This window comes from Pseudozyma flocculosa (genome assembly GCF_000417875.1).
Source record: "Pseudozyma flocculosa PF-1 unplaced genomic scaffold scaffold00004, whole genome shotgun sequence".
NCBI lineage: Eukaryota > Fungi > Basidiomycota > Ustilaginomycetes > Ustilaginales > Ustilaginaceae > Pseudozyma > Pseudozyma flocculosa.
In genome coordinates, this window is record NW_006920872.1 from 791012 (window position 1) to 808889 (window position 17878).

Here is a 17878-nt window from a genome sequence, read left to right on the forward strand (position 1 = left end):
GTATTAATCGTGCGCTGAGGATATCGTGATGCCTTCTTTTCTTTTCTAGCGACTGCGACTATCGTATCGATCTCGGAGACGCCGAGGGGCGGGTCAAGACGAAAGCAGAAATCTACTCGGGAACCAGACAAAGCACAGCGGAAGTCGGACATGGCCGGGAAACGAGGAAGCGGGACGAACAAGAGGAGCGAGCAACCGATAGGCGCCAGCTCGTCAGGCGCTGCCCACCTGGCACGAAAAGGGGCTGCCCACGACGCCGCTGTTGTACGAGTCGCGGATCGAGATGGCCGAGGCCCAGACGCCCGCGACGCAGAGCACCGCCGAGGCCGCCACCACGAGCAGCGCGATCGACAGGCCCACCACCTTGCGCCACGTGAGCACCCACTGGCCCTGGTTGAGGTAGAGCCACATGACGGCCGAGAGGCCCGTGAAGAGCGACCAGAAGAGCGCCGCCTCGAGGCCGAGGAACGACGAAAAGAAGGGGATGAGCTCGGCCAGGATAAAGGCGATGGTCCAGGTGAAGACGTTGATAAGCACCCAGGCGATCCAGCCCGTCTTGGTGCTCTCGTGGATGTGGCGGGGCCGCGTGCGGAAGATCATGACGTAGAGGTGCTTGGCCGCCACCTGCCCGCTCTCGCAGCCGGCGATCAGGATCGTGGGCAGACCGATGCCGTACGCCACCTTGCTCATCGTCGGCGAGAGGCTGTTGAGGCTGGGCGAGGTCGTGTACTGGCCCAGGTTGCTGTAGATGACGCCGCCGACAATGGTGTAGAGCACCAGCTGCACGGCCACCAGCACCGTCAGGCTCTTCTTAAAGTCGAGCGGGTTGCGCATCTCGGAGATGATGGGCAGGTAGCTCGGGATGGCGCCGAAGCTGACGAAGAGGTTGAGCACGTAGAGGAAGCCTGTGGCGTCAAGCGCGGGGAGGAGGGCGAAAGACGACGAAGGAGGGGCAAGGATCAGCATTCCGCCCAGGACTTTCGAAGAACCGCAACGTCCCAGCGGCGAGCAGGCGGACATATTACCCACCGGTCAGGAAGTCGGTCTCGAGGCCGGGCGGGGGTCCAAACGCCTTGATGACGAGCGGCGGGGCGTTGGGCGGTGCGTTGGTGGGGCCAGTGACACCGCTGGCGATCATGGCGATGATGACGACGGTGAAGATGGACGTGAACGAGGCAAACGCCAGGAACGCAAACAGCTTGTAGGAGCGCGGGAGCGTAAAGAGGAACGAGATGACGGCAAACGTCGCCGCCAGGCCAATCGCGCACGAGTTCCAGCCGAGCACCGAGAAGGCCTGGGCGCCGAGCAGCACGTGGTTGCCCTGGAGGAAGATGCTGAAGATGAGCTGGGCGAATCCGAGGAAGTTGCCACCGATGGGACCGAACATGAGGTTGCCGGCATCCTGGAGGTTCTGGATGCCCGGGAAGTGCCTCTTGAGGTTGAAGTACTGCAGTCCCGTGTACCAGCAGACAAAAGCGAAGAAGAAGCTGAGGAGCAGGAATGGGACGACCCCGAGCGTGACGGCGACCTGGTGGCAGCGGGAGAGATGGAAGGAAGATGGCCGAGGTGAGCAACTGAGCGTGGCCTAGAAGCGGGGAGCTTTGCAGACGGCTGGGGCCAAAGCGAAGCGGCGCGACGCGGCCTCACCTTTGGGATGCTGAGGATGCCGAGGGCGATGGCGTAGGCGACCTGGTTGAAGAAGGCGCCCTTCCATCCAAGAGTCTTTGGGATGGCGGCCTCGCCGTGGGGCTGCTCGGCGCGGACCTCGTCGATCTCGCTGACCTTGACCGTCTGCTGGCCCTTTTCGTTGATCTCGTACTGCTCGGTGTTGCGCTGACCGATCAGCTCAAACAGGTAGCTGTCCTGCCACGACTTGGCCCTCTCGCCCGAGGGGAAGAGGAACGAGCTGCCGATGCGTCGGGGGTCGTCGTGCATCGGTTTCCGCTCGGGGGACGGCGAGACGGTTCTTGTGTGGTCGCTCATGGTGGCGATGCGCTGCGAAGGTGTGTGATATTGTTGAGACGGAGCAGAGAGTAGCGTTTGGGACCGACCGATTGGAGCTAGCAGTCGAAGGTGAACGATGCAGCAATGGCGAACGTGCAGAGGTGCGCCGGGGCGAGGGACGGATAGAAGGAGCAAGAAGGAGCAGGAGCAGGAGCAGAAGAAGGAGCAAGAGGTACGGAGGTGCGACAGGCCCCGTCCGTTAGTACGAGGAAGACGGAAGAGATGAAGAGGGAGATGGTGGAAAGGTGGCGAGGAAGGAAGAAGGCGAGATGGAAATGCGGGGATGGAGACAGCAGGCCAGCCTGTGTAGGCTAGCACGAAAGTCTTTTGAGGGGGCAGGCGCAAAGCAGGCGAGTCAGAAGGAGCGAGGTCGAGGGGTTCACCAGCGTCCTGGCGTGTGATGAGCTCGAGGGGCCCGGGGCCAGGCCTGCTGCGCTTCTGGCCTCTTTGTGCATCTATGAGCCGAGTCGCGAGAGGTGGAGAGGCTGGTGTCGCCAGAGGCCGCTGCGCCGGATCTAGGTAGCAAGCAGGCAAGGCGAACCCACTTCGTGCTTGGTACCTAGCCATCTGCATCCGCCGTCGAGTTGCCACCGTCGGCCTTCCACCCCGAGGGCCAGGCCAAGCAAGCGCACGAGGCTTGGGTCCAAGCTTGGCAGGTGAGCCAGCACCTCGAGCAACCAGCAGCGGCCAGGCCGTAGCCTTAGGACCGCAACCTTGCCTGCGAGCGTGCCGCCTTAGCTTGCTTTTTGGCTGGAGAGCGGCTCATCCGTCCAAGAAAGCAAGCAAGCAAGCAAGCGTGGCGCTCCCTCGAGGCCGGGGTAATCCGTCTCGCTTCACTCGCTGCACCATCCAAGGGAACCCTGCCTACAGCCCGCAGGCTTCATGCGCAGAGCACCGAGGTAGTGTAGGACGTCGACGGCCGGCAAAAGTCGGCGCTGCCTTGCGTAGCTCTCCCTACTCCTCGGCGCGACATCACGCAGCCCTCGAACCTGACGCTGTGACGTGGTTGCGGCGTCGTGCTTGGTGAGGTACGGTAGCGACCGGCTCGGTTCTCAGGCAGGCCCATGTAGCTTGTGTAGCGCCGCTGCCCGCTCTGACGCAAGAGCAAGACGCTCCTCGCCCGCTCCACGGCAACCCTACATACATCGCAGGCTCGTCACGCCTCGTCGTCCGCAACACAAACATAGCACGATCGTGCATCTAGAGCATCGTTCTCGCAACGTTGCGTCGTTGACGGTGATGGTCTCGTTGTGCGAAAGGCGATGTAGACTTCTGCCTCTGATCTTAGCGGCCAGCCTCGGTCGCAAATCGCCGCCGGGCAGCCTTTTCCTCCTCGGTCGGTGGTTGGCTCACGTCGAGTCAGGACTAGCTGTGCCGTTCTGCATCTCCGCCGACGTTCTTCTTGCCGGTCTGCGGCGATGCGTACAATCATAGGAACCAACGTACTATAACGTACGCCGGAGCTCAACGACGCTGCAGTCGGAAAGCACGGGTGGCCAACGCTGTCCCCGTCCGACGGTTTGAGCTTGGCCATACGGGAGCCAAACGCGGCGTCGAGACGTTCGGAAGCGGGCCCGACGGGCCGACAAAACTTTAGCCTGGCGAGCTCAGCTGACCTAGCCTAGCCTGGCAGCGCCCCACGAGGTCATGGGCTCGCCCCGTGGACGTGAACCAACGCTGATGCCGGCGCCTTCCCTGGACCGATGTCACCGTACGCGTCGTTTTTCTGCCCACCCTGCCACGGTACATACCTACCGTACCGACACCGGACCATCCCTTCGTAGACATCCACCTGGGCATGTGGCTCGTTGCACGCTTGCTTCGTCGTCGTCTTGGTCGTCGCTGAGCGTGAGGGTTGGGCAAAGGTGTCTCCGTGGACGGCAAAAGGCCGACTCTCGAGCGACGCAGCGGCGTATGTACCGGGGCGAAGAATCTTTTCTTGCGGAGATTTCGAGGCACGTCGGCAGGTAGGGGAGAAGCGGGATTTCGCCGTTTACGCCGGAACGGGCGGGCGGAGAATTTTTGGGGGGGCCGCCGCTTCAGCTTGCGCAAGCTTGCAAGCTTGTCGGTCGAGGTCAGAAGCCTGAGCTGGCATGCATGGCCTGCTTGCGTGGCTCGATTTGCGTCATCTGGAAAATTTCCCTTCATGCCGAAGGCACGCACGCACGCCGCAAGCAGGCAGGCAGGCAGGCGAGGCGGCAGAACGTCGAGATCAGACCTTGGCAAACGCAGCCGGGCCGATGGGTCCAAGCCGCGGTCCGACTTGGCTGCGGCCACGACCGCCGCCGCATCGTCCACCAGGAAGCGCCGGATCGGCGCTGGCAGGCGGAATCGGCTCGAGGTGGCTCCCGATACCGCACGCCGATCTTCGGTCGCACGTCGCTCGTGGCCGCCAAAGCCGTACCGTGGTTTCGGGCTGGAACGCAAACCACCTGCCTGCTCCTCGTCCATCATCGCAAACATGGCAATCTTTGTGCGCTTTCCCTCGTTGTGCGTACGATCCTCTTGAGACGAACATCGTACGCCTAACACCATTCCATGCTACCGCAAGCAAGCAGGTAACTGTAGGTGCACGTCGGCCTGCGCGCACGCAGCCCAACCGGGGCCCCTCCCCTGCCTTCGTATGCATGATCGGCCGTGAAACGACGTGCATCCATCGACTGATGCTGGGGCGACGCCTGCACATGTGTATGGCTTGCCCTCGTCTGACGCCGCCGCTCCTCGTGCGGAGACCCCGCACCCTAGCAACTCGACGGCGAGAGCCGCCGTTCTCGGGCGCCCCTACTGCCCCTGATTGGCGGCGAGATCCGCTTAAACCAGCATCTTGTCTCCGCCCCCTCCGCGCGACCCCGCTCGCCATGCTCGCTCGCTGCCGAGACAGGGAGAAAGGCGGCGGACGCACGGAGCTTTCCGACGGCCGCTCAGTCGACCCTCGAAACTGTCGTACCCCATGGCAGGGTCGGACCTTCGCCGCAGATGAGCCCATAGTGCTTGCTTTGGGGTACGATAGCGATCTCCAGCGGAAGAGGGCGATCGGCCTGAGTCGGTATTCGGTGAGCAGAGGGGACGAGTCGATGGACGATAGACGACCGGGTCTGTTCAGGCGGAAGATGGGTTGCAGTCAACGCGGCTGCGATTAAAAGGCGCAGAAGCAGGGCCTGGTGACGGTCGGAGATGGTGACGAGTTGCCTTGGAACGCTGCGTGCGGATCCGCTTGGGGTCACGGATCGGGGCAGGTGCGCGGGTATCGATGAAAAGAGTCTGCAGCGGCGGGATCGTATGTAAAGTCGTCTGGTCGAGGGCGATGTTCGTTGGCGTATCCCCGATGGCACGCCGACTAGGGCTCGACGGCATTCGACAGCTTCTCGAAAAAGTCGTGCCAGACCTGGTCGGCGATGCTGGCGTGCTGAGGCGTGGTGGTGTCAAAGGTGCGTTTGTCCTTGTCGACGCCGAGCCCCTTGAGCTGCCGCTGGACGAGCTTGGCGAGCTGCTGGTCCGAGTCGAGCATGGCCATGGACCAGGGTGCGAACGGCTTGGGGCGATCGTGCGGCGCGATGGGGGTGTTTGGGTTCATCATGCCCTCGACAAAGGCCTTCATGAGGGCGAGTGCGACGGGGACGGCGAGGCGCTGCGGCTGGTCGGCGTCGTCGATGGCGGCGGGCAGCTTTTCGACGTGGACGTAGCGGCTGTCCGGGTTGACGAGGTGGAGCACGAGCCCTGGCGGCTCGAGCGTCACCTTTCGGACGGAGAGCACCCAAAGGTTGTCGACCTTGCCGCTGGGCGTCTTTTGGGTGCGCGGCAGGGCGCTGTACGCCTTGGCCAGCTCGTAGGGCGTCGAGGGCGTCGAGGGCGTCGAGGTCGACGGCTGCGACATGGTGGTATTGTCGGGAGGTCGGTGTTTGGGCGAGACGGAGGCGTCGAGCGGACGAGCGGGTGCGGTGCCCACACAGGCGACGTCGCGAGTGGCCGCAATGGGCGGGGCCGAGTTGATATACGAGGTGCTAAGGTGAGGCGAAGGTGTCGAGTGGCCTGGCCGAGGGAGTGGGGGCGCGAGAAGGTGTGGCTGGACCCTTGCCTGCTGGCCTCTTTGGCTGCTCGACTTTTCCAGAAAGCAGCGTCCGTGCGCACAGAGGCGGGCCCAAGGCCGAGCCTCGGATAGAGTGATCGGAGGTGCCGCTTATAACCCTTGCCTGTGACGCAAAGAGAAAGAGCGTGTGGAGGTTGCCCTCAGGCTGGCCCGCCTGCTCGGGCTCGACAGCGCTGCGCTCTGGCCGGCCTGATCCGCCTGCTTGGGGGGGCTGACCTTTGCGGCCACCCCGGCTACCGCCGCCCCGCCCGGCCGCTCGCGCCCGTGCCAACAGCGGAGAGGCCGGTGCGCCAGAATGTGACTGAGAAGAGCTTAGCCATCGTCGGCTGGTCCGCACCAGCTCCTTCCCTCCTCACCACCAGCCCATCTTGCTACTCTTGCTCTACCTGCCACTACTACTACTCTGCTGCCCACCAACTTTCGCAACACACATCGTCACCATGATCCGAACCGCTCTTGCCCGCACCGCCGCCTCGGCTCCCCTGCGCGCCACGGGCTTCAAGGCCGCCGCGCCCCTCGTCGGCGCCCGCTCCAAGCACACCCTGCCCGACCTGCCCTACGACTATGGCGTGAGTAGCGCCGAGCCTTCCTCTCCCCTTGCCTCTTTCTCCGCCACTACTGTCCGTCGCCTCTAACTCGCCTTCGCCGTCCACACGACTGTACCCCCTCCTCGACGACCCCACGACAGGCGCTTGAGCCCGCCATCTCGGGCCAGATCATGGAGCTGCACCACAGCAAGCACCACCAGACCTACGTAAACGGCCTCAACACGGCCGAGGACCAGCTCTCCGAGGCGCTCCACAAGCGCGACGTCAAGGCCGCCATCGCCGTCCAGAAGGCCATCAACTTCAACGGCGGCGGCCACATCAACCACACCCTCTTCTGGCAGAACCTCGCGCCCCCCAAGCAGGGCGGCGGCGAGCTCGCCGCCGGCCCGCTCAAGGACGCCATCGACCGCGACTTTGGCAGCCTCGACGGCCTCAAGCAGAAGTTCAACGGCCAGATCGCCGCCATCCAGGGCAGCGGTTGGGGATGGCTCGGCTACAACCCCACCACAAAGAAGCTCGACATTGTCACCACCGCCAACCAGGACCCCCTGCTCTGTGAGTGGCCCGCCACCGCGACCAGCCCGACGACGTCCAACCTCCTCTCATCGCGTCCCATCTGCTGACAGCTTTCACCCTGCCGCGCGACATGTCCCCTATTCCCCCCCGCATCGCAGCCCACGTCCCTCTGATCGGCGTCGACGCCTGGGAGCACGCCTTCTACCTCCAGTACCAGAACGTCAAGGCCGACTACTTCAAGGCCATCTGGCAGGTCATCAACTTCAAGGAGGCCGAGGCCAGGCTCAACAAGGCCCAGTGAAAGCCGTTGATGGTGTGAAAGACAAAGGTAGTTGCCGCTGGGCCGGGACCACACCCGGGCCCATCCGGTATCGTTTGTCGATGAATGCAAGTCGTCGCTTCGTGTTCCTGCGCTTTCGCAGCCGCTGCCGCGCGTGCTGGCTCGCTCAGAAGTGCATCCCGCCCCCGCCCTCCTCGCCGCCCATCTGCATGCTGAAAGCGAGGGCGACGAGGGCGGCCTCTTTGCGCCGTCGCTCCAGGTCCGGTATCGCCCTCACCCTCTCGGCGTGCATCTGGAGGGTGCGGAACTGGGCCGAGAGATCGTGTGTGCCCTCCTCGTCTGACGCTGCCGCCATCGCGTTCGTATCGAAGCCTCCGAAGCCGAGCGGGCCCATATCCAGCCTCGTCGCTGCATTCAGACCGAGTGCACCGTCGTCGAAGTCGTCAAAGTCGTCAAAGTCGTCGCTGAAACGCGAGTCGGACAAAGCTTGACCGACACCCCGCCCGCCGTCGACGTCGGTACCCGAAGATCGAGGAGGGGCAGCGGCAGGCGTGGCGGCCGCGACGAAATCGTCAAAGTCGTCATCGAACGTCGTCGCCACTACTGCCTCGTGCTGCTGCTGCTGCTGTTGCTCTTGCTGCTCACCAGTCGGTGCGGGTGGGATCGACGAACGTCCCCACGTGCCTCCCGACTGCGCCGTCCGCCGACGGCCAGCTGGGTTCGGTTGCACTGCCCCCGCCGCCGCCGCCGCCGCCGCCGTTTTGGATCCCGACTGGTCGTTTGCTGCAGAGGCCGAGGCGGAGAAGGAGGAGGAAGACGAGGGCCAGGCTGGATCCTCGCTCTCGAGGAACGCCTCGAGCTCTTCCAAGGCGCGAGGGTTCGTGGGTAGCGGCAGGTCCATCTTGCCGTCTGCCCCAGCCCCGCCCTCGCCCTCGCCCTCGCCCTCGCCCTCGCCCGTCACAGGGTGCAAGGAGAAGCCGTGCTCGAGGCGCGCAAGGAACGCTCGAGCCAGTGCCTCGTCGACCTCGTCGGGCGTCGCGTGCTCCTCGAGGCCCAGCGAGGGAAAGCGCGGTGCGACAGAGGGGTCCGACGGTGCTCTGAGCCCGGCACCGTCTTCGAATCCGGCGCCGTCGTTGTCGTCGTCGTCGGCCTCGCGCTCCTCGTCACGACGAGGGCGCCAGTCCGAAAAGCTGCCGGTGGCAAGCCCAGTCGATGGGGCGAAGAGTGTTGCGCCTCCGTCTGCTTCTTGGTCGAGTCGGCGCATCGCGCGCCCCTGTGCTTCGTCCTTGCGCATGAGGCCGGGCCAGGGGTGGGTCATGAGGGCCTCGCGCACCCTCTCGATGCCCTCGGCCTCCTGGCCTTCCTCGCCATCGCTTCCGCTGTCGGTTCCATCGTCGCTGAATGAATCGGATCCAGTGCCGTCCACGCCCAGATCGACGTACTCCCACCCGTCGGTGGCGTAGAGCTCCACGAGATCGTCCCGAGATGCGGCCAGACCTCGGTCCTTGGGGCCAGAGGTGGAAGCCTGCCCCGCGTCGGCATCGACGTCGAGCGGTCGAGGTGTCGGAAGGCCAACAACGAGCGAGACGCCAAGGCCGAAGCCCGATATCCCCGCACCCTCCTCGTCCTCGTCGCCTGTTGTTCGGTCTGGATCCGCCACGGCCGAAAGCCCAGCCAGGATCCTCTTGTGGGTCGACAGGGAAGCGGAGGAGTCGACGACGAGGACGAGGGCCGGGACACCTCGCAGCCTTTGCGCCAGACGGTCGTTGGCATCCTCGCCGGATGAGGGCATCGGCGTCGACGAAGAAGGTCCGACTTCGACTGAAGCACGTTGCTGGGCGAGCGCATCAAAGACGTCGCCTGTACCGGCCTGGGGACGCCTCTGGCTGCCCAGGCCGCGGGGCTTTCTACACTGCACGACGGAGGCCACTTCTTCTGGCCTCAAGCCTCGGACCTGTACATCGGCGTCGTAGTAGCGGTTCGAGATGTGCCAGGCCACCGAGATGCCGTCCTGCTGCTGGTGGTGGTGCGGTGCTGCCGATGCTGACCCGTCGGACGCGAGCGCGGCGGGGGCAGCGTAGACAAACGAGCTGGCACCATCGTCATCCTCGTCGTCGTCATCCTCGTCGTCGTCGTCGTCGTCACCGTGTCTTTTGACGGAAGAGCCGGTGACGATGGGCTCGTCTGGCTGTGCGCCCTGGACGATGGCGTGGATCAGGTTGACGGTCGAGGTCCAGATTGCGGCGCTGGTGCGGTGGCGGCTGGTTTCGAGCAGCGGCAGCACCGCAATGGTGTTGGCGCGGTCGTTGACGTCGTCAAGCATCTTATAGGGCCGACGAGGAGTGGATGAGGTGACGAGGGAAGTGACAGGAGAGGATGCATGGGAGGTCAAGGACGGAGGCAAGGCAGGAAAGAGGGCCGAGGTGACGCTGCCGCTCGCTGGCATGGGCCCGTGCGGCCAGAAGAAAGCCAGCAAAGACAGGGTCCAAGCCACCAAACACAGCCTCCGACCGCCGACGCTCGCCACCACCGTCCGCAGGTGCTCGAGCCTCGTGTACCGCCGCTCCTTGCGCCGTCGAACAGGCTGCAATCCACGTCATGGGCGAAGCATCGACCGGCCGCGTTGATTGCTCGATTCAGAACAGGGAAGGACTACAAACGAAAGGGCGGCCGATCAGGTCGAGGAGGGGATCCTCGCCGGCGGTGACGGCGCCGACGAGGCCAAGGAGACGATGGACAAAAGCGAACGGCGCAAGACCAGGCGAGCGCACCAGGTGGGAAAGGAAGTCGTCCTCAGAGACCAAGTGATCACGGAGCCAGCGGGCATCGAAGCGGCGCAAAGAGGCCCGAGCAGCCAGCACGGCTCCCGCGCTCGCTCACTTGGTCGCGGCGCCCGTCTGCTGCTGCTGCTGCTGCTGCTGCTTGAGGTGGTGCTGGTGGACCGCCACCTGCTTGAGCATCTCCTTGATCGACTGCTCAATCGGCGTGTACTGGATCTTGAAGCTCGTCAGGGCGCTGTCGTACGTGTTGGCAGCCTCCATGGGCGGCTGCCGACGGCGGATGTAGAAGGAGCAGAGCGAGGCGAGCGAGGCAAGGGCAAAGGGCAAAGGCGCGAGCACCTCGTCAGCGTCCGAAGACCGCGTGGCACGCCCCAACGAGAGGACGACGACGAGACGGGCGTAGGGCCTCACCTTGGCAGTGGCGATGCTGGGAGCCGGGTTGAGCTGGAAGTCTCCGACCTGCTTGGCCCACTCGTACATCTGTGCCAGGCGAGCGTCGCCGCCGAACAAGGGGGAGAAGGATGGATGTCAGCACCGTCATCGCCTGCTCGCCATCGTCGCCGCCACCGCGGATGCGGGGCCAGGCCGCTGAGGAGACTCACGTCCTGGTACGAATAGTGGCCCGCCTCGAGCACGTGGCGCTTGCCGTCGCACGTCGCGTCGAGCAGGCACTCGGCCGCCGCCCTGGCCACGTCCCTGGCGTCGACAAAGCCCACGCCGTACAGCGGGTGGACGTCGCCTCCCGTGAGGGCGTCGACGACGAACTTGTTGGCGCCGCGCGGGCCAACGGGCAGCAGCTCTGGGCCGACAATGTACGACAGCAGCAGCGCCGACATCTGGAACGGCTTCTTGTCGCCCGTCGCGCGCCACCAGTCCCAGGCTTCCTTTTCGCCGAGGGCGCTGGAGAGGGAGGGCAAGAAGGGGAGCGGGCGGTAGGATGACGCGAAAGGAGGGAAGTCGGTGTCAGATGCGCCGTCCGCCAGTCGCAGTCGCAGTCGCCTCCAGCGCCGTCGCCGCTCATCGTCGCCGGCGGACTCACTTGCAGGCGGCAAACACGTGCTGGACGTCGGTCATCTTGCAGGCCTCCTCGCGCGTGACGTTCTGCGACGAGCGGTACGGGCAAGGCGGGGCGAGGTGACAAAGAGGAGAGAGGAGGCCCGGTCAGCCATCGTGCGAGGGCGCGGTGCGGCGATGCAGGCGGCTGCGACCGAAACGGCTCTGCTCACCAGCCACGAGTCCTGTGCGAGGCCGTTGGAAGCGAGCGGAGGAGGAGCAGCAATCGCGCCGAGGGTGCTAGGGGATCAGTGGTGTGAAGCGAACGCCAGCGAGGCGGACACGACGCGACGCGACGCGGCGGGCGCCCTTGCCCTTGCCGCCGCCGTCGTCGGCGCCGGGCCTCGACTCACCGCGGTAAAGTGCTGGCCGGCCTTGGTGGCGTCTCCGAGGGCGTACGTGGCGCTGATGAGGCAGACCCTCTTGACGGTGCCGGCCTTTCTGGCGCTCTCGAGGAGGCAGCGGGTGCCGCCGAGCGAGGGCGCCACCATGTCGCGCTCGGCGTCGCCGCGGAACGAGCCCGGGTTCCTCGAGACGGTGAGCATCAGGTACGTGGCGCCGGCCATGATGGCGTCGCACGTCGCCGCGTCGCAGGGGTCGGCGCACACGACAATCTCGAGGTGGTCGTGCGCCTCGGCGTAGCCGCAGAACGAGTGGCGCAGCACGTCGGCCTTTTCCTGGCTCTTGCACGCCGCGCGCACCTTGACCTTGTGGTGGAGCAGGTAGCCGACGAGGTGCGCGCCGAAGTGCGACTCGGCCTGGTTGACGACCACCACGTCCTTGGCGTCAAACTCCTTGGACAGCTTGCCCGTGACGAGGTGCGTCATGCTCGAAATGGCGCCCTTGAGGCCCGACATCATCGACGACATGGCGACGGCGTTGGCTGACGGCGTGTGGAGGATGGTGGCGATGGCGACAAGGGAGAGTCGGATAGCGGTGGCAGGCTAGTGTAGTGTGTGGCAGAGGCTGGAAGTCGAAGGCGGTGTGAAAGATGGATGGGTTAGAGGTGTCGATGGTGTGAGGGTAGGGTGATGGAGGACAGGATGGAGGATGGGACGGCGAGGGAGGGGAAAAAGGGGCGGCCAGGGGGGCAGCTCGGGGTCGGCCGGTTCTTATAGACGGCAGGCGAGCACGGCGAGCGACTCTCGATTGCGCAGAGGCCGCCTCCAGGCCAGCCTTGACCGACGAACGGCCAGAGCCACGGTGGCGAGGCGAGGCGAGGCAAAGCGGACCGCCGCCACCTGGCCTGCCTGCCTGCCTCCGCGGTGCTGGCCGCGGTGGCGGTGCAGCGATCGATCCAGCTCGACTGCCTGCCTGCCTGCCTGCCTGCCTGCCTGCCTGCCTGCCTGCCTGTTTGCTCTGATGCGATCCGGGACGTCGAGCTGGCCCTTGCCGGGTCAGCTGGCTGGCTGCGGTGCATCCTAGCCAAGCAGCTGCTGAGCAGGCCGCCACGCAGGCTGGCTAGGCCGGGACGTGCGTGACCCCAGCCTGGCCTGCTTAGCCGCGCGGGCACCACGTCGCGCCAAGGCTCACTCAGCAGCCGGGAGATCGATCCCGCAAACTCGAGCGGGGGCGAGCAGGTAGGCCAGCTGGCCAGCTAGGCCAGGGAAGCCAGCCAGCCGGGCCAGAAGCACAACGAGGTGGCCGAGCAGGCGGGCGGGTTGGCCAGGCTAGGCAAGGCAGCGATCCATCCGTCGCCGCAGCAGGCAGGCGCGCTGGACCGGAGCGCGCGTGGCCGGCCTGGCTACGTCTCGCATCCGTTGCCCGCCACGCAGGCCGACATCGCGCGGGCCACCTTCGACCCTACCCTGCCCGGCTCGGTGCGGCATGCGCGGCGAGCTGCTCTCAGGCAGGCAGGCAGACAGGCCAGGCCGGATGGGCGGGAGGCTGAGTCGGGGCAGGCCGGGCCCTTGGCTGAGTGGTTCCCTGGCGAGGTCGGCTGACTGATGACGAGGTGGGGCGCCGATGGCTGGAGCTAGCAGGCTGCGACGGACCTGCCGGCTGTTCAGCTTGCCTGCCCCGTGGCGCTGCCTGCTTGCCTGTCCGCTTGCCTGCCCGTCTGCTGGCGCTGCCCGTTTCACGCCTCGCTCGCCCCCAGGTGCGCGTCAAAGGCAGCGCCACGGGGCAGGCTGGCTGCGAGCGAGCGGCGCTCGAATGGCGCGCGCGTTCTTGCCTCCCCCGGTCGGTGCTGAGCCCGCCCATCGTGCGTGCGTCTTGCCGGCCTGGAACTTGGCTGAGTGGAGCGCTGCTGACCCGTCCCCGTCCATACCGTGCCAGCAGGCGCGGTTGCACGCTTCGACGTACGGCTGCTCGGAATGGCCAGGCAACGGGCAAAGCTGGAGCAGAACGGCCCGCTTGAGCTTCGAGGTCTCGATCAGCCCTGCATTCGCCTCGCCGGCGGCGGAAGCCTGCCTCTGTCCTGCCTGTGCCTCAGCCTCGCCACCACCGCCAGCACCACTCGCTGCCATCCCAACCGGCCACCAGCGCCACCATCTACCAGCCAACGCTCTCCATCTGGCCATCCAGCCTTACCGCCTTGACCTCCCACCGCCTGGCCCATTACACGCCGCCCTTGCCCGGCACCATCTTTGTTCCGTTCCAGCGCCAGGTGTCGCCGACGCCTCCGCGGTTGTAGCGGAGAAAGTTGTCGGTGCCCCTCTTGCTGACGCAGCGGCGAAAGGTGAGGTTGATGCGCCCGCCGACGTTGCCGGCGCGCTTGGGCACGCTGTGCTCCCACTCGGCCTGCGTCTTGCCGCGCATCACCAGCAGGTCGCCATCGTTGAGCACCATCTTCTCCGTCGGACGCGTGGCGGCGGGTCCGGACCCCTTGGAGCCCGAGGGCTTCGTCGGCGGCGCCACATCGACGCCGGCGGGCGCTTTGCGGCGCATGTAGAAGTCGCGCGAACTCCCGAGCGTCACTTTGGGCGAGAAGGCGGGCGGGCAGGCAGGCAAGCAGGCGAGCGCACGGCGACCGGGCCAGTCAGCAAGAGCGCGTCGGTGAGTAGGACCTCCGTGGATCGGGCAAGCCGTGTCTCGAGCGGTTCCCGCCTTCTACGCACGCGATGCTATGGTCGGGTTGGGTCCCAGGAAGGCCTCGTCGTCGGAGTGGTAGGAGATGGAGTCGTTGCCGTCGGCGTAGAAGTTGACGATGACGCTGTTGAAGCTGGCGCCCGTCAGCCGCTCGACTGTCGTCGGAAGGAGGGATGCAGAGAAAAGGGGCCGTCAGGGTCGGTCGAAGCCATTGCGCTGCAGGCGGTGATCCGGCAAGCTGGCTCACCCTGCAACTTGATCTTCAAGAGGGGTGCGGGGAAGGGCTTGGGCGGCTTGTCGTAGGCGCTGTCTGGTGCGCCCGTTTCGTCGCGGCCAAAGGTGGTGGTGTAGCGCGGCGTGCGCACGGTGAAGCCGCCGGGGCGGGTGTAGGTGACGCGGTGCCACTGGATGCTGTTGAGCATCCAGCGCATGAGGACCTTTCGGCCTCGGTCCGGGTCGGGATGGGATAGCAGCCACCCGGGCCAGTACTCTAGGTCGAGGCTGCCATCGAGGCGGTTGATGGTGCGTCCTGGCTCCTGCGAGAAGAGGAGGGTGTGGTCCCAGTCGATGGCGTCGGCCGTTGCGGCGCTGCTTCTGCTGTCTCCGTCGTCGCCGTGGTCGCCGAGCCTTGGCTTTGCCTTTGCTGGCGAGGCGAAGAGGGGGGCGATCTTGGTCGACGAGGCGATTGGTCGGGACGCTGCTATTGGTTGGAGTTTGGCCTCTGGTGACAGCGGGGTGGCGGCTTTTGGCGGCCGAGGACTGGTAGTGTTGGGCGCGGCTGGTATTGGTGGTGGCGCGGCCGCCTCTTGGTGCAGCATCGACTGGCGGATGGCCTCCTGGATCTGGTCCTGCTCGGACATGCGCTCGAGCTGTGCGTCCCTGCGCGAAAGGTCGAGGGCGAGTTGCAGCTGCTTATCGTCATCCCCGGCGTTGTCCGGACGGTCATGGTGGCGAGGCCTCGATGTTGATGGGGACGGGATGTCGTTGGCGTCGGAGAGTCGCCGCTTCATGGTGGGATCGCGGCCGTCGTTGTCGTCGTCGTCGTCGTTGGTGGTGGTGGTGGTTGGGCCGTGGGGTTGTTCCGACTGACGCGACGCGGCTGCTGAGCCCCGGACGAGGCGTCGAAGGAGGTGAAGGACAAGCGTGAGACCCTGAATGGGCGACTCGGCGCCTCGCCCCTTCGCCCCCTCGCCGTGGATGACGACTCGACAGCTGCCAACCGGCGGCCCCCTGACGATGCCAAAGTGGAGGCCGCGGGATGAGGCAGAGATGGGACGATGATGGTAAGTACCCTCTTGAGGGGAGCCGCTCGCGTATGCCGGATGCCGAGACTCACCTCCTTTGAAGCTCCTCCTCTCCTCTTCCTCTCCGCCACCATCTCCCCCATCCCCCACCGTCTCCCCCATTCACAGCGCCATGCCATCGTCGTCGTCGCTCCCCGACGAGTGCGCCATTTCGGTCCTCGCCCGTCCCGCATCCTCGATCCCCGCGTCCGACACGCCCGACTATGCCCGCTACCTCGCCGGCCACGTCGAGGCGGCCTTTCGCCTGATCCGCCAGTCGCGCGCCTGGAAGCAGGGCAAGCAGTATCACACCGCCGTCGGCGGGGCCGTCAACACCAGGAGCGCACCAAGCAACATGCAGGGCAAAGCCGCCAAGCTCGGATGGCACCTCCGCGATAGCGTAAGCTTCTCTCTGCCCCGCCATGCCCCGCCGGCTTGCCTGGCCCCCTTGCCCCGGTCCACTGAGCGTTGCTCTCGACGACAACTGAACCTGACTCGCTCCCCGCCATCTGCTCGCCCATCTCAGATCCACAACGAGGCCGACACTGGACTCACCTTTGACGACTTCCGCGGCGGCCTGCTCGTCGACCACCAGCCAAAGGAGCGCGAGTACATCCACGACGTCATCGACGTCAAGCTCGTGCAGTCCATCAAGGAAAAGCAGGCCGAGGTGTGGCGCAACAGCTACCAGATGCCCGCCCTGGTCGGCAATCGCGACTTTTTGCAGCTCCAGCTCATGCTCGACCTGCCCCGCCACGCCGAGCCCTTCAGCGAGCAGCACCAGCAGCTCGCCGTCGACCGCCTCCTCGATCCCGCCGCCCTCGCCGCGTCGCAGGCGGCTGACGCGGGCGATGCGGGCGCGCGCTCGTTTATCGTCATCCAGCTGCCCGTCGAGCACCCCGATGAGCCCGAGCGCAAGGGCGAGTTCGTCCGCGGTGCCTATGGCAGCGTCGAGGTCGTCTGGGAGGTCGAAGGCGGCGTCGAGTGGCTGTGAGTCGATCCCTCCCGCCCGGCCGGTCGTCGCTCCAGATCTATTGCGCGTCGAAGGTCATGCTGGCTGACCAAGTCCACGTCCTGACTGACCTGCCCTTTGTTGGCTCCCCCCCCCGACACCGTCACTCTCACCGCCAGCATGATGGTCCAGTCCGATGCGGGCGGTAAGATCCCCCTCGTCCTGCAAGAGGTAAGCTGGCGGACCACTTCCCCCCCCCCCTCGTATCTTGGCATCCAGGCCGCTCCCCGCCCTGACCCTGACCGTGCGCGTCCCTTCTCTCCTTGCTCGCCACCCACTGTTGCCCGTCGCCGCCGCAGATGTCGATGAACGGCAAGATTGCAGAGGTACGTCAGCCGGACACGATGTCATGGCATCGCGCTGCGGATGCGGTGCGTCGCAGCGACGCAGCGATGCAGGCCGATGCTGACCTGACCCTCGCCTGTTTCTGTTTGTACCGCGCTACTGCGCCACTGCGCCACCGTAGGACGTGCCCAGCTTCGTCGGATGGGCACAGAAGGCCAAGCCCGGCCAGCAGGCCTAGCTCCTTGGCCCTCCGCCATCGCCGTCTTGGAATCGTTTGATACCCTCCAGCTCCACCATCACCTTTGTTTGGAATCACAGGAATCGACCATCGAGTCGAGAGGAGGAGAGGAAAGCATGGCGTGACGTCACGTGAAGACGACGAGCGAGGTATACGATTGGTGTCGTCGTCGTCGTCGCCGTCGCCGTCGCCGTCGCCCAGTTCCCCGCTGCGGCGAGGCGAGTTGGACGACTGGCAGAAGCAGTGCAGAGGCAGTGCGCGCTGACGCGGGTACATGTTACAGAAAGTGGCGTGACGATATCGGTCGACCGGTTGGTTGGGGTCGGGGTTGGTGTGGTAGAGCCCGATCGGGTCGAGTTGGTCGGCGGATTAGTGCTAGATGGTGACGCGACTGGCCCCTTTGACGATGTGCTGGCGTATACGAGATGAGACGAGACGAAGTGAGACGGGACGAGACGAGATTCGCGAGAGAGCGCGAGAGACAGAGCGCGAGGGACAGAGAGAGAGGGAGAAGCGAGAGAGACAGAGTCTTCTACCGCGAAGAGTTGCTGTGGCTGGATCCGCTGCGCATCTGAAAGAAGCGTAGGGCGGGCGACGAGGTGGTACCGGTGCTCTTTTGCGCTTGTTGATGCTGCTGCGGCTGCTGCTGCTGCTGTATCGCCGTCGCGGTCGTGGAACCAGCCGCCGACGGGTCGGATGGAGCCGTCGTCGCTGTCGCCGCCGATGCGCCGCCCCCACCCACGCCCCCGCCATCGCTCTGAT

At 65.6% G+C, this 17878-nt stretch overlaps 8 protein-coding genes across 8 annotated transcripts in view; 2 read left to right on the plus strand and 6 right to left on the minus strand.

Moving 5' to 3' along the window:
• Positions 1-213: 213 nt before the first annotated feature.
• On the minus strand, positions 214-1983 carry PFL1_01748 (uncharacterized protein; the record flags this gene model as incomplete). The annotated part of the gene is made up of 3 exons (XM_007879258.1): positions 214-905; positions 1030-1528; positions 1648-1983. The coding sequence occupies 3 exons, from the start codon at positions 1981-1983 to the stop codon at positions 214-216; spliced, it is 1527 nt and encodes a 508-aa protein (XP_007877449.1).
• A 3358-nt stretch (positions 1984-5341) lies between these two features.
• On the minus strand, positions 5342-5878 carry PFL1_01749 (uncharacterized protein; the record flags this gene model as incomplete). The annotated part of the gene is made up of 1 exon (XM_007879259.1): positions 5342-5878. The coding sequence occupies one exon, from the start codon at positions 5876-5878 to the stop codon at positions 5342-5344; it is 537 nt and encodes a 178-aa protein (XP_007877450.1).
• A 653-nt stretch (positions 5879-6531) lies between these two features.
• Positions 6532-7456, plus strand: PFL1_01750 (uncharacterized protein; the record flags this gene model as incomplete). The annotated part of the gene is made up of 3 exons (XM_007879260.1): positions 6532-6660; positions 6780-7194; positions 7314-7456. The coding sequence occupies 3 exons, from the start codon at positions 6532-6534 to the stop codon at positions 7454-7456; spliced, it is 687 nt and encodes a 228-aa protein (XP_007877451.1).
• Positions 7457-7601: 145 nt separating this feature from the next.
• On the minus strand, positions 7602-9758 carry PFL1_01751 (uncharacterized protein; the record flags this gene model as incomplete). Its single annotated transcript, XM_007879261.1, has 2 exons — positions 7602-7640; positions 7713-9758. 2 exons carry the CDS (start codon positions 9756-9758, stop codon positions 7602-7604), a joined length of 2085 nt encoding a protein of 694 aa, XP_007877452.1.
• A 553-nt stretch (positions 9759-10311) lies between these two features.
• Positions 10312-12137, minus strand: PFL1_01752 (uncharacterized protein; the record flags this gene model as incomplete). Its single annotated transcript, XM_007879262.1, has 6 exons — positions 10312-10482; positions 10627-10695; positions 10818-11115; positions 11255-11316; positions 11442-11453; positions 11622-12137. 6 exons carry the CDS (start codon positions 12135-12137, stop codon positions 10312-10314), a joined length of 1128 nt encoding a protein of 375 aa, XP_007877453.1.
• Positions 12138-13827: 1690 nt separating this feature from the next.
• On the minus strand, positions 13828-15308 carry PFL1_01753 (uncharacterized protein; the record flags this gene model as incomplete). The annotated part of the gene is made up of 3 exons (XM_007879263.1): positions 13828-14186; positions 14328-14453; positions 14546-15308. The coding sequence occupies 3 exons, from the start codon at positions 15306-15308 to the stop codon at positions 13828-13830; spliced, it is 1248 nt and encodes a 415-aa protein (XP_007877454.1).
• Positions 15309-15714: 406 nt separating this feature from the next.
• Positions 15715-17116, plus strand: PFL1_01754 (uncharacterized protein; the record flags this gene model as incomplete). Its single annotated transcript, XM_007879264.1, has 5 exons — positions 15715-15981; positions 16108-16571; positions 16713-16764; positions 16893-16919; positions 17060-17116. The coding sequence occupies 5 exons, from the start codon at positions 15715-15717 to the stop codon at positions 17114-17116; spliced, it is 867 nt and encodes a 288-aa protein (XP_007877455.1).
• Positions 17117-17648: 532 nt separating this feature from the next.
• PFL1_01755 (uncharacterized protein) overlaps positions 17649-17878 on the minus strand; it is a gene marked incomplete at both ends in the record, with an annotated part of 2398 nt that continues 2168 nt past the window's right edge. The window contains one exon of the mRNA XM_007879265.1: positions 17649-17871. Within this exon, the coding sequence (XP_007877456.1) occupies positions 17649-17871 (223 nt within the window). The remainder of the gene's footprint in view (positions 17872-17878) is intronic.